Consider the following 15,000-nt stretch of genomic DNA (forward strand, 5'->3'; position numbering starts at 1 on the left):
CCACCACACTTCACTGTAAATGTCAGTCATAGATAACGTAACGTATCTTAACTTAGCATACTGTTACAGTCGAATTGCCACGAGTTACCGGTTTGCTAATTGATTAGTCTGCAAGCTAGCAGATGCTAGATACAAGCTACCAATGCTAGCGAGGCAAGATTCAAGCATTAATTGTGCTCGGAGAGTAATATAACGTCAATATGAGACAGTAACAATTTGAGGACGCCTCTGTAGCAGATTCGTATGTTGCATGTTCACATACCTGGTAACTAAAGCTATCCTAGCTAGCTTGTTATCTAATGTAATATGGGCTCACGTTATATCACTGCAGTAATGTCGGCATGCAAGGGTAGCATGCCGGTGTCACAGTAAAACAAAGTTGAGTTCAGCCCCTTTAAACACTTCAATTAACTTTATGAAATCACATTGAAACAACACCGCTTAATGCGTTTCTATGATATCGCTTAGCTAAACTGAGCTAATCAACTCACCTCTTTGGTAAACGAACCACAAGTACTTCCTCATTCAAGTCCGCCCCCGAAGCAGTTCATTTGCGGATTCGATTTTGACGTAGGCACAGGCTGCCTGACTTACCAATCGACCATACTGTATAGTTGACCATGGGCGACGCCCAGTGGTGAAAATAAGAATAACAATAAGAACATCCATGTCCAAACCTTGCGAAAACGTGATGTGAAATTAAGCCATCGTTTATTTTTCAACTTTATATGGCACACAAATCCATGGTTTATACACAAAACCAGTTCAGGGTATACATTGTCACATAATAAGTACACCTGATTTAAAAGTTTTACTAGATTATTTGGCCCCAGATTTAACAACATCAAGAATTCAGAGGCCAACTATCCATTGACTTGAACAGTCGCCTTTACATTCTATGAGTAAAGAAACACCCCCATACCTTCTCCCATACGTATGGTTAGCCGTGTCAATATTGTGATATTTTATATCATGTGTAAATATTGTCAATCCACACTGGAGATGCTTCCTAATTCATAAAACTATAAGAACATATAACTGAAAGAAAAAAAAAACAAAAGATGTAGCCTACATTTAAAAAAAATGCCAAAGAGCAGAAAGTGGCTTTCTGCACCCATCAGAAAAAACTGAACTGAAGTAGATCATCTTCAGAGTACAAAAATAATATGTTCTGGCTTATACGCCATAAAGCATTCTGTGTGAACAGCTTGATGGTGAGGCACAGGAGGAAAAAGTCAGGAGAAATGGCACTTCTAAGAGCATCTTCAAGTTTTACCCCGCTTTCGCAGAGGTCTTTCTTTTCATAAAATATGGGTTACAATTGCATTCGCAAACATTAGTACTTAAGGCTGAATATAATTGGCTGAGTAAAATAATCACTACAAAGTAATAATATGAACCACAGGGAAGAGAGAGAGGAGTGAGACATGTTGGCGCAGATCTTCAGTGAAGATGTTATCGGACATGATAATTGCTCGGCACCGACGCGCTGTGAAGAGACTCATGTGATAAATGGTGAAGCACGAAAGGAAAAATGTAAACAATGATTCATCTTCAACAGTTCAAACGTATGGCTGAGTTCATTTTGCGCCCTGTGATTTAGCTTTCTTTAACGAAATGGCACACACTACAAACTAGTCCAGTTCCATCTGGAAGGGTAGTGCAAGGCTGCCAGGAACTAAAAAAAAATGTTAGTCTGCATTATTAACCTCACCTGGCTGAAATGGCTGCATACCCCATGGAGCGTAGTGGTAATAAGAGAATATATAAAGAGAATACAAGGGAATATAAAGCTGTGTACCTATTCTGGAGCGTTGGCCCTGAGTCCTAGAGCTGGGGTTTGGAATGATAGAAAATGAAGGTAAATTACTTTGGCCTAATCGTAGACATTTTTTGTCCTAAAACTGGTTCAGAGTTGTCGGCATGACCCGACAGCGAGCTGGTTCTGGATCAGTCCAATGCTAGCAGCTGACTCAGATCCAGCCCCAGTCAGGCCCGGAGGCGAGCCTGCTTGGGGGCCGCTGTAGAGCCACTTACTATCGGGTCTATTGACTGCTGCTGCTGCTGCTGCTGCTGCTGCTGCTGCTATTGGCGGCCATCTTGTGGATTGGGATCACATGAGGCGTCCGATGGCGCCGGCCAGGAAGTCCTCGTAGTTCATGCGCACGTTGCCGGTCATGCCGGTGTCCCTCTCACGGAAGGCGTGGGTCATGGTCTGCAGCTGGGAGCACACCTGGATGAAGCGGTCCAGGTACACCGCCCCCTGCTGGTTGTGCGGGGAAAAGCGGCCCACCAGCTTCTGGATGAACTGGGGGCTCAGGTTGTAGCCCATCTGAGATAAGGCTGTGGGACAGACAAAGACAATTTCAAATGTTTATGTTTATTAAGGATCCCCATTAGTCTACACTGTAGTGGAGACTATTCTTCCTGGGGTCCAGGCAAAAAACATTACAATACAATACATATACATAAAATGCAGTACAGCATGATCAATTATCACAAAAACACAGACTTCCCATCAACTCTATATTTGGCTTTAAATGTCTCAGGGTCTTCACCAAAACAGTGCCACTTTAAAACAGTTTACATTGCACCGATTCCCACAGGGGACTCAGCTAACGGATAAGAACAGATTATATCAAACGGTTCTTCTCAACGCCTAAAGCACTCTCCAAAAGCTCTTCAGTGGTCTTCCCAAGCACAATAAAAAGCAATAAAAGCTACCAAATTGCTTTAGACAGCACAGTTTTCTAACAGGTTGAAGGATAAAGGCATAAAATACCAAATGGGTCCCTAACCAACTCAAGAGGATCAAATGGTCTAATGGTCTTCAGCGCCACCATGACAGCTGCAGAAGAGCGGTAGGCAGCACGGTGTTCTGACCCGATACAGCCCATTTCAGACAGAGCTGAGGTGTTGACCCGATACAGCCCATTTCAGACAGAGCTGAGGTGTTCTGACCCGATACAGCCCATTTCAGACAGAGCTGAGGTGTTGACCCGATACAGCCCATTTCAGACAGAGCTGAGGTGTTCTGACCCGATACAGCCCATTTCAGACAGGTGTTCTGACCCGAAATAGCCCATTCCAGACAGGTGTTCTAACCCGATACAGCCCATTCCAGACAGGTGTTCTGACCCGAAACAGCCCATTTTAGACGGGGCTGAGGTGTTCTGACACCAGCGATCATTCAAACCGCTCTGTATACTATGTACTCTATCTTTGGTTCCTCCATGTGCTGTGAGCTAGAGCTGTTTTGTAACATGAAAGTCACTATTCAAATGAGCTGCTATTTAAACCAGCTGATTTTATCAGTAGGTTAAATATAGCCACTATTAGCATAAGAATGAGATTAGATGGGCCAGCTGTTTGGATGTACGGTGTGAACTGGGCTCTTTCGAGTGAAACACAAGGGCAGTACAATTGTGTAGGGTCGCTATTAAACAGTGTTGATATGCAATGACACAGATGTGTGACTTAAAAAATTTCATTCATTAAAAGTGAGTCAACATAATTTGTTATATTGCACCATGGTAAGATAATAACAGTTTAGAAAAGAGTCTTATTTAAAAAAAAAAACATGATTTCATTTGAGATAGACATGTCTAGCTGTGGAATTTCACAGTTCTGTAATTACACCAGTGAAAAATGTCTCTTTTAAATGGAGGCCTGTGAGAATGTGTAGCCTACAAATCACCCCATAATTGGGCGGCACAGTTGCCGTTGACGACGACTCCACTACTGTTTGCCCAGCATCTCCCCATGCATGTAACCCCAGGGCTTGTGTCGTACTCCAGATCAATGGGAGGCGTAAACGATGCAACGCTGCACACAAGACAGCTGTGCTTACTCCACACACACACACACACACACACACACACACACACACACACACACACACACACACACAAGTTAACTTCCTCCTCTCTCTCCTGCAGGTGGCCTTCCTGTTGTTTGCTCATGTTGACAGCCACTGTGCAATGGGTGTGTGTGTGTGAGTGTGTGTGTGTGTGTGTGTGTGTGTCTGGGTACAGTTAGCGCTGCACTGTACAGGCTCATAAGCAGAAATACAATGGGGACATTTACTGGGGCTAAAGCAGTTATCGGAGGAGGGGAATTGGGGGGGGGGGGGGGGGGAGCAGAGACTGTCCTCCTGTGGGGACTAGGGGGACTGTGCTGTTCTAGGTTCTAATGATACCTCACACTAGGGGGACTGTGCTGTTCTAGGTTCTAATGATACCTCACACTAGGGGGACTGTGCTGTTCTAGGTTCTAATGATACCTCACACTAGGGGGACTGTGCTGTTCTAGGTTCTAATGATACCTCACACTAGGGGGACTGTGCTGTTCTAGGTTCTAATGATACCTCACACTAGGGGGACTGTGCTGTTCTAGGTTCTAATGATGCCTCACACTAGGGGGACTGTGCTGTTCTAGGTTCTAATGATACCTCACACTAGGGGGACTGTGCTGTTCTAGGTTCTAATGATACCTCACACTTCAAGTGCTTAGAGCACAGAGATATGCAATCCGTCACATCACACGACAAGCTAAACATATATATATACCTACCCTACTTTTATTAACACTGAATTATACAGCAAACACTAATCCCAGAACAAGCAATCGTATCGGAGATGACATCAGTGAGTTATAAACGTTTCATTCCTATCCCCTGTGAACAAGTAAGAGATCCAAGAACAGCTTTATGATATCTGATGTGTGTGACACCTTTGTGCTTGAAAGAGAGGTCAGATACGAGATCTGTTTTGTCGCATAAATGATGGGTTCTACCTATAAATGCTTTATCTTAATCCGAGTGAATTTTAAAACACACACACACACTGATCCTGGTACAGCTCTACAGATACCCATGCCTCTCGTGCTGAGAGGAGGGGTGTGTGATGTGAGCACTGCGGTGCCAGATTGGTGAAGGGTGTTTTAAAGGCGATGGCACAGGGGGTGGGCAGAGCCGCGGGTGGGACGCCACCTGCCAAGGCGGTACCAGGACACCACTGCGGGCACGACGGGGAGGTGAAGACGCCGGAGGAAAAATGCCAGAACCGCTGACACACACTGTGCCGTGACGGGGAAGACAGAGCAAGTCATTCACACTCATCTCACACTTTCATCTCTCTCTCTCTCTCTCTTTCTCTCTCTTTCTCACTCCTCTCATCTCTCCATCTGCTCATTCACAACCTTCATTGCTCCTTTTTTCCAATGTTCTCTCTCTCCCTCTATCTCTCTCCCTCTATCTCTCTCCCTCTATCTCTCTCCCTCTATCGCTCTCCCTCTATCTCTCTCCCTCTATCGCTCTCCCTCTCTCTCTCCCTCTATCACTCTCCCTCTATCACTCTCCCTCTATCACTCTCCCTCTATCTCTCCCTCTCTCTCTCCCTCTATCTCTCTCCCTCTATCTCTCTCCCTCTCTCTCCCTTTATCTCTCCCTTTATCTCTCCCTCTATCACTCTCCCTTTATCTCTCCCTTTATCACTATCACTCTCCCTCTATCTCTCTCTCTCCCTCTATCTCTCCCTCTATCTCTCCCTCTATCACTCCCTCTATCTCTCCCTCTATCTCTCCCTCTATCTCTCTCCCTCTATCTCTCCCTCTATCTCTCCCTCTATCACTCTCCCTCTATCTCTCCCTCTATCACTCTCCCTCTATCTCTCCCCCTCTCTCCTTTTCAAAGAGTTCTTTCTTTGCTTTTCCAATATCCTTCAGCTATTTGTGCCTCCATTATGTCATTCTCTTTCCAGATCATATGTTTAAGTTTAACCTGGCCTTGGTGTACTATGTATACCAAGAGATTTGTTGAACAATGTCCGTGTGTGTGTGTGTACGTGTGTGCATGTATAGATGATTGTGAGATATGGGTGTATGATTTTAATGTGTTTTATTGAGAAGTGTGTGTATGTACAGTATGTGTACTATGTGTGTGTGTGTGTATGTGTCCAATATCTCCATCTGATGCATGCATACACAGACAAAAGTGTGTCTGTGTGTGAGTGTGTGTGTGTGTGTGTGTGTGTGTGTATGTGTGTGTGTGTGTGTGCTCTTACCCTGGTGCATCTCGGTCCCGCTGATGCTGCCGGAGCGGTCGCGGTCGAACTGCTGGAAGAGGCCCTTCCACTGCTGCAGGTACATCCACAGCGCCGAGAAGCCAAACTGGTCCATCCTCCCCGACCGGCTCGTGTCAAACATGTCTGCAAGGGGGGACAGGGAGACAGAGGGGGGCGTTTAGAGTGGGATCGATAGAGCTCGTTTCTCTCATCCACTTCATGATCACATGGGGGAGGTACGCTACTGGGCAGATGTATGGCTTGGACTGCTGCCGCGCTGATTGCGTTCCATCACAATGAAGATGAAACCAAGTGTGTGAACGCAGTGATGAATGTGGCTTTTCTGGAGCAGCGTGCGCAACTATGCACGGCAACCTCGCACACTGCTAAACCACTGAATAAAGATGAAAAAAAAAAAAAAAAACAGTCCACAAACCTGGGATCCAAAGTATAAAGATTTAGAAAAAATATAAATGTTGTACTGGATGCCAACCACAGGCCAATACTGTACATTCAATTATCAGTCACTGTCTCATCCATTAGGAGGCCAATATTACATATTCAAATATGACAAGTCTTTTCTTTATACCGCCTCCCACCATCTCTCTCTTTCTTCATCAGTCTCTCCTACCCCCACCACCATATCGATCTGTACTCACTGAACATCATTTGGCAGGTCTCATCATTGAAGGGTGTGCTGTTGGAGTTGAGGAGGGCCTGCTTGAGTTCCTTCTGGTTGATGTAGCCGCTGCGGTCCGTGTCCACCGTGTTGAACCACTGTTGTGCCTCTGGGTGCACCCCTGGGGGTAGGTTACCTAGGAGACGGAACGTGTTCCATTTAATTATGTTTCCCAGGTGACGGAGCATGTGTTCCATTTAAATCATTCTACTTCTCATCATCATACGGTGCATTGAATCAAGCTTTTCCACTCAGTTTAACAAGCACTTCGTCATGCACATATCCAGAGGTGTTCTAAACCTATGAGAACGTCTGAAACTCAGCCCCACACACTATAACAACAGCTGCTTGTTGACTCGACCCTTCACTGTCCTAAATGGAGCTTCTTACTGACGTCTTACAAGATTACACTGGAGGCATAGGAGCCTGCATATCATGCATGGTCTGCCTGAGGGGGCAAGAAGAGGTGTCATTTATTTTAAATGATAACAGCAGGATACACACACACACACACACACACACACCAAAAGGTGGCTGTGTCATTAAATGTTGTACCCAGATGGGCTCTGTCCTCTATGGGAGAAGGATAATGCCATGAGAGAGAGACAGGCTGTGGGGCACAAAAAGACACACAGACACACCCACACACATTAACACAGACACAGACACAGACTCTCACACACACACACATTCTTCTACTCGGCATCACTCGTTATGACTGGCGGTGCCACTCTGCTGCAGGCACAGTGGTCTCCCCATTTGAAGGTGCCACCACAGCTCCTCTCCCGTCTGCCCATCCATCACGCAGTGCCCATCCTGAGTGGCTCTCTACACTAACACAGCGTGGAGGGCACTATCTGCCTCATCATCCATAAAACACTCGACTCACATTCAACTAACCTGAAGCCTCCTCTTCTCTCTGCACGAACACAGCAAGGAGGAGACTATCTCTCTGTGTGTCTGTCTGTCTGTCTGTCGGCCTGCCTTAAGCTTCATAAAGGCAGATTACTAACCCCCATTAACCTAACCTAAAGCCTGTACCTGTTTTCCTTCATAAATGACATAAACCGACACAAACCGCTGACCTATTTAGTTCCACAAACAGCCATCTCTTGTACTATCTGAACCATGTGTCTCTCTGACTGTCTCCTACGGCCTCATGTCGGCAGGTTATAACTTACACAGTTTGAGTAGCAAAACTCCATATAAACCCCACATAACTTAGACTTAAAATGAATTTGGGGATGAATAAGAAGTGGCTACCGACCTAAACCAGGTTTTCCCTCAACTGTGGGTATTGTGTAATGTCCAGAGGCAGCTGCTTTTCATGCAGGAGCTCCTTGTAGAGTTGCAGTGGGTTTTGGGCGATTCTGCACTTTAATTGGCTAATGAAAGGACTTTTTATTGACTGGAGATATTCATCACCTCCACTGAAGGGACAATGAAACAGGTGCTGATTGGAGGTCCCCAGTCTAGCCAAATGTTCTCCTAACTCTCCATCATAATCTACAACACACAAGCATGCACTCTCCCACATACACACACAAAACCACAACCACTACACATCATCTCCCACCTGCTGGGGCCTGCTGTCCGTAGGCGGCCCTTTGAGGCTGTCCGTATCCCCCGTATGGAGCTCCCGGGGCCTGTCCACCTCCATACTGCGCTCCTCCACCTCCTTGGCCATACTGTCCCGCTCCCCCTCCTTGAGCTCCGTAGGACCCGTAGGGTGATCCCGGGGCTGCCCCTCTGCCGTAGTTCCCAGCTGGCGGGGCGGTTGCTCCCCCGTACTGCCCAGCAGGACCCCCTGGGGTGGGACTGCCCCACCTGGGCGCTCCGGGCGGAGGGTGGTGCTGGGGTCCGCCACCCGAATAGCTCTGAGGGACGGGAGAGTCGCAAACGTGAGACTGAGCGCCAGTTACCAATGGACGTGTGTTTCATAAAACGTGCAGTTCACATTCAATTGGTTTCCGAAAGGAAGTTGTGATCAGAAGGTGTAGTCCTTATATGACTCTCCTATGTCTCTGGTACAGTCGGTTTCTAAATGTCAGTTGCTAGCGACAGAAGGACTGAAAACTTGGACATTAGCTAAATCAATGCAGCCAGTAAACGACATAACTTAATGCCGGACATCCAAATACATTAGCCACCCATCTGTTTAGCTAACTGTCGGCACATTCCGACATGACTGACGTTACTTACCTTCTTGATGAAAACACTAATACAGAATCACAGTTTATAGACTTCAAATAGTCTAACAATGTATTCGTTTGACCATGCTTTAACCAACTACAAAGTATGTGTTTCTGTCTATTGTCAGCTAGCTAGGAGGCTAATGCAAAGCTAGCAACAGCAAAGCTTCACAAGTTTGTCAAAAACTAGAGCGTTAACAGAAGTCGATCTAACGTTAAACATATCAGAACCTACACTATTCAAAGATAATCCACAATTTCCAACATAATAACAATGAAAACATACAATCAAAACTTAAAGAAATAAAACCCCAACCCGGAAACTACCTGTCCGTAATGAAAACTCATTTCTCAGGGTTCATCATACGCCGAGTTCACTAATATATATACGAGCCCGCCTCTCGCTTGCTGATTGGATTACATTAATGTCATTCAAAACCGCACCTAGTTCTGAGTTATTTGATTGGACTATTGGATCGGAAAATCTGACGCGCCTACTAATGACAAAGACACTGTTTCCAATGTTTTTGACAGGGAAACTATGCGGTTTATAATATGTATCTAGGAGCATGCGCCGCGCCACAGCAACACGAACAGTAATTGAACACACTTAACATGAATTATAAGACCCATTTTTATGTCCTACACAGCTACAATGTGAGCCCAAAAATGTATTTGTAGCATTAACTGTAATTAAATGAAGGACAACTGATTGATGGATCTTCCTTCTTAAATTACAGACTCTATAAACACACCGTTTGCATGACCCCAAAGCAATGTTGATCTTGTACGCTGAAGAGGCAGGGAAAATGACTGATCAACTGTTTTAGACGAGTGTAAGAGCAGGCCCTTTGTATAGCCGTATCTGGGTTGTCTTCATGGGAATAGGCTATACAGATGGAGCACATAGGAACACATTTTTTCTTTTCATTTACGGTCGAGTGACATGTTCAAAGTCTACCGGAGGTCTTTGGAAAACTCCCAGGTTTATGTAACTAATGGAATGCTTTGTGTTGCCAATCCCTCTGTTTCCTAAACGTAATATGTTGGGCAATCGTTGTAGGTGTGTGTGTGTGTGTGTGTACGAGAGAGAGAGAGAGAGAGAGAGAGAGAGAGAGAATACATGTACATGTACGTGTATATACATTCCTTGGATGTTGAACAAAACCACTTAACTCATGACATGTTCACTAAGTAAAGACTCCACTGTCAGTTTTGCTTATCATTTTTTAAAATATTTAAACACAAATACATTGTACTTGTAGACTTATTAAAATAAATGTTTTTATTATATGTAACTTGAAGACATTAGTCAAACTTGTATATTATACAAGGTGACAGACCTTTCTGAACAGGAGTAAATGTGGAAAAGCAAGTTTTGTGTGTCTTTGTCATTTTCAGCACTAGAGGGCAACATTGACCAGCTTCATAAAATAAAAGAAATGGCACTTGATGTTAAAAAGTCTCCAAACGGTCATGCATTCAGAGTAGAAATGAGTAAGTGATGAGTAAAAAACTATTTACATAACTTTCAGACTACAGAAAATATCAAGGGGATATCAGCCTTATGTTATGTCTACATTATATAGATTTTAGGCTTGTTTATGAGTCGGCCCTAATCCACCAATTCCACAGGTATCCAGCACTCTTTCTATACAACATTCATTCGTTTATAGTCATCATAGATGACTTATGTGTTTTAAACAAAAAGTCTTCATGTCCAGCCTGAGGCTTGTGTTGTCCTGAGAGAAATATCTTCATCTTGTTGTGTGTGTGGTATCTTTATATCAGTGTTTGTGTTTCTTTTACCAGACCTTTTTTTCTACGTGTGTGTGTGTGTGTGTGTGTGTGTGTGTGTGTGTGTGTGTGTGTGTGTGTGTGTATGTGTGTGTGTGTGTGTGTATGTGTATGTGTGTGTGTGTATGGCCTATGTATGTGCATGTGTTTTTGTGTGTGTGTGTGTGTGTGTGTGTGTGTGTATGTGTGTGTGTATGGCCTATGTATGTGCATGTGTTTTTGTGTGTGTGTGTGTGTGCATGCTTGTGTGTTGTAGATTATGCTGGAGAGTTAGGAGAACATTTGGCTAGACTGGGGACCTCTAATCAGCACCTGTTTCATTGTCCCTTCAGTGGAGGTGATGAATATATCCAGTCAATAAAAAGTCCTTTCATTAGCCAATTAAAGTGCAGAATCGCCCAAAACCGCCCCAAACCCACTGCAACTCTACAAGGAGCTCCCGCATGAAAAAGCAGCTGTCTCTGGGACGGATCTGAACAGGCCCAGAACCAGACCAGATCTTGGGAAAAAAATCGGGGGCCGGGTTCAAGGCCAGAACCACTGGTGCCAGCTGCCACGTGGCTTAGCTTTTCCCTCTCTCTGCCGCGGCAGCCTCTTCCTTCTTGCTGTTGTGGAGATTGTGGATTGAGGTTCTGGACGGGGCTCTGGACGGGGCTCTCGAAGCGGGCCTGGAGGCAGTTGGGTCGATCCGATTGTACCGCAAGCTTCTGGGCGGAACGAGCTCACCCAAGCTCGTGGCTCTCAGCAAACATCTGCTGACGGTTCTTCTTGTGCAAGTTGAGCTTTTTGTGGATCTTCTTGCAGATCAGGTAGCCCATTTCGCAGAAGCACATGACGACGCAGACACAGGCAGACACCACCATGAAGATGGTGAAGATCTTTTTCTCAGTGGGACGTGAGATGTAGCAGTCCACTACGTTCGGACATGGATCCAGCTCACACTTGGAGAGCTTGGGCATATCGTATCCGTCATAGATGTGGTAGAGGATGTAGAGGAAGCCTATGTCGAAGCTGACCTTCAGGATCAGGCTGAGCAGGTAGGTCCACCACAGGCCGCCACGCTTCTTCCCCGGGTTGGCGTACAGGTGCGCCCCCTTGTGGCAGGTGGTGTACCTCAGGTCCTTCTGCTCGCGCCACTTGACGTGGCCCACCACCAACAGGGACGGGCAGGTGACGAAGATGAGCTGCAGCGCCCACAGGCGGATGTGGGAGATGGGGAAGTAGTGGTCGTAGCAGACGTTGGCGCAGCCCGGCTGTAGGGTGTTGCACACAAAGTCCTTGTTCTCGTCACCCCAGACACGCTGAGCCGCCACTACGAACACCAGGACCCGGAAGACGAAGACCATGGAGAGCCAGATGCGGCCGAACACCGTGGAGTATTTATTCACCCCGGTGAGCAGGGACTCCAACGCGCCCCAGTTCATCTTCTCCGAGGGTCGGGGACCAGAGAAAAAGAAATCTGGATATGATCTGGAAATGAAAGGCAGAGAGATTGGTCAGATGGAGGTGGAATAAAACAATCTCTACAATCAGTAGCCAAAATGTCGCTGTCATTTCCGTTTTTAAACATTACTTTAAGAAAACATTTCCGTTTTGTACATGCACTTGTTTTAAAGAGTCTTCAGACACACTAATCCTTGCCCTTAACATTTGCAAATAAGATCTCTGAAAACCAAACTGCTGTATTTCTGTGGAAACCAAACAGCTCTTAAAATGCCTCCCATTCACATTCTTGTGTTGTAACGCTGTACTTCAGCATTTGCAAAGGGTTCCCTTTCTTTCATAGTAAAGGGCTGCAGCCATAGGCGGAGATCCCGGGGGGGACAGAGGGGGCGTGTCCCCCCTACCATAAAGTTGCCCCCCCCCTCCCAACAATCATTGTAAACACAAATAAATAATTTTGAATAATATAGTAATATTAAATAAAAGCCAGACAACACAAGCGGTGCTAATTATAAACGTATGGTGTTGAAAAATCATGATCCCCCTATTCCTTAAAGTGGCTTGGTTCACATGCTATTTCCAACAGGCGGGGCTACCGGCAGCTCCCTGTTTACATTTACATTTAGTCATTTAGCAGACGCTTTTGTCCAAAACGACGGACAAGGGAGAGAACAGTCAAGCTACGAGCAATAGAAACCTAGTGTAACAATAAATACTATTTTGCATAAGAAATAGAAAAAAAGAAGTGCAGGAATGTAACTGCTGTAAGTGCAAATTAAGTACAAGTCGAAGTGCAAGTTAGGAATGCCCAGCCCAGTACACGGTCAGATTGTGAGGAAACCAACCGAACCAGTAAAACCTCTACAAGTAAAAGCCAGTAAATCATTCATCACACGACTTGTTCAACATGAAAAGGGACATTTCTCCTGCTTTGTCCAAAAACTCAAACTTAAGCTTGTTAACAATCATTAGCTAGTAGCTTAACCGGCGTGCTGATTAAAAAGAAGGCTGATTTTGGACAAAGCACACACACACACTCTTTTTCCTCCTCTCTCTCTGCATTTATTTTCTGCAGCTGAGTCATGGTGTTCTCTCTGTACTCAGTGCAGGCAGACTCAGTGAAGTGCATTAATTGCACATGTGAATTTCATGGATGTGAGTCTTAGGAGGACAGACACAAGAAACAATTGCTGTGTTTCTCTAGGTAAACCATTAATTCATAGCTAAGGTGAAAGGTGAGCTTAGTCTACCCGCCAATTCACTCTGAAGGACAAAAGTTATTTCTGTCTCTATTTATTGATTCAATTTTAGTAGCCCACTGCGCTTACTGAACACAAAGGAATTATAAACAAGCTGCAGTTCAGTTCAGTAAACAAGGCTAACTTTACCGTTTTAACATTAGCTAGCTAGTTCATCGGCTGACATTAGCTAATGCTGGATAGAGGAGTACAGGGCATCTGGGATGAAATTATGACAGCCTTTCACCAAGTATTCACAATGTCGGGACACTAATTAATCCTGAAAGTGTCCAGTTAGGCTCGGTATTGTAGGTTTGCATCAGGTGTTATATTATCAATGAGGATTTCCATACTGCACGGCTTCCGTGGGAGTTTTTGGTCTGCCACATCCCAGATTTGCACGCATTTCAGTAGAGATCACCCAATCCTGTTTCAAAATCAAAAAGTAACTTCCCAATATCTAGGAAAATGCAAATATTTAAAAACAGGCCAAGTCCTTTCGAGTCATCTGTCTCACATCTTACCTCAAGCCAAGAATAAAGAGTCAAAGTCATGTCGAGTCTTTCATCAATGTCAGCTAAGCAAGTCACGCTGTGTGACTCGAGTCCCTCGCCTCTGTCTGATGGTGTTCCCTGCCAATCTTGTGCGGGTTAACAAGGGGGATGTTTTAAATGGGAAAATGTAGGAGGCCTGTTCCACACGGGTCTAGCTCACAGTCCTTTCCTTTTAAAGGCCACTCACAAGGCTTTCTAAGTTATCTGAAATGGACTAGGCAGGTGGAAAAAAGCCTTTTTAGATTATTTTTGGAAAGCGCCTTTGAACTCTTTTTTCCCCCCATTTTCATTTCTTCGTTATCCCTCACAAAGGAGGACCTCCTGTAGGCCTACATATTTTGGGCAACTTCCGGAACACTCCAGATAACTTCTGCCTTTTGAAAATTCACTTTCATGTCTGAGTCGGACTATACTGACCCGTGCAGAGCCATCCAGTGCTGTTTTTTTGAAACAGAGCGAGTGCCGAAGAGCACACATGTACAGTCTCTACATGCATCTTCTGTCACTGGAGGCTTGTTTGAGATCCAAGACTGACATTTTCTGACATAAGTCATTTTTAATTACTATTATTATTATTTGATTTGCTCATTTGTAAAGCGCTTTGAATTGTACTAAATAACCTTGCCTTGCCATGATCAAATAGAGTATATTTATTAGCAGAGGTCTTCCTTACTGAGAGGGTTTAGAGTCTGAGATGTTCTGACTGCAGGGAAGTTAGTGCTGCAGACTGCATTTAAAGGGAGACGGAGGCAGGAGTGTAATTAAATATTACTCTGAAATGGGAAGCGTCCTCTGGCTACGTTTATGCGGCCAGGACATCGAAGGGACTTTATCTGAATGTAATTTCCTTAACTGTGCTCACCGCAACCCCAAACAATTCATTGCCTAATGGAGACAAAGGACTTGAGATCTGGTATTTCTCAGTTCAGCAAAAAAAAACTTTGTGAGTTTCTGTTTTTGTTAGAGTACTATATGTATGGTATGTAGGCTACACATTTTCACACATCTTCAGTTTTGGCATTATACACCACACAT

The 15,000-nt window shown here is 44.9% G+C and overlaps 3 protein-coding genes across 5 annotated transcripts in view; all 3 read right to left on the bottom strand.

The window, feature by feature from the left end:
* The window catches only part of smim12 (small integral membrane protein 12), a 1,615-nt gene extending 1,034 nt beyond the window's left edge, over positions 1-581 (bottom strand). The window contains exon 1 of one of the 3 annotated variants that reach the window (XM_012822077.2): positions 492-581. The gene's annotated coding sequence lies outside the window, so the exon portion shown is untranslated. The other 2 variants (XM_031586140.2, XM_012822076.3) reach the window with 2 other exon arrangements.
* A 101-nt stretch (positions 582-682) lies between these two features.
* On the bottom strand, positions 683-9,360 carry pef1 (penta-EF-hand domain containing 1). Its single transcript, XM_031586139.2, has 5 exons — positions 9,261-9,360; positions 8,318-8,618; positions 6,722-6,877; positions 6,063-6,206; positions 683-2,343 (listed from the first exon to the last, which is right to left on the bottom strand). The coding sequence occupies exons 1-5, from the start codon at positions 9,279-9,281 to the stop codon at positions 2,114-2,116; spliced, it is 852 nt and encodes a 283-aa protein (XP_031441999.1). The 5' UTR covers positions 9,282-9,360; the 3' UTR covers positions 683-2,113.
* Positions 9,361-10,920: 1,560 nt separating this feature from the next.
* On the bottom strand, positions 10,921-12,154 carry gjb9b (gap junction protein beta 9b). The gene is given in 2 exon segments (XM_012822073.3): positions 10,921-11,460; positions 11,462-12,154. Coding segments are annotated over 2 exon segments (861 nt in total). The 3' UTR covers positions 10,921-11,292.
* Positions 12,155-15,000: the final 2,846 nt, after the last annotated feature.

The sequence above is a fragment of the Clupea harengus genome, chromosome 19 (genome assembly GCF_900700415.2).
Source record: "Clupea harengus chromosome 19, Ch_v2.0.2, whole genome shotgun sequence".
NCBI classification, from domain to species: domain Eukaryota; kingdom Metazoa; phylum Chordata; class Actinopteri; order Clupeiformes; family Clupeidae; genus Clupea; species Clupea harengus.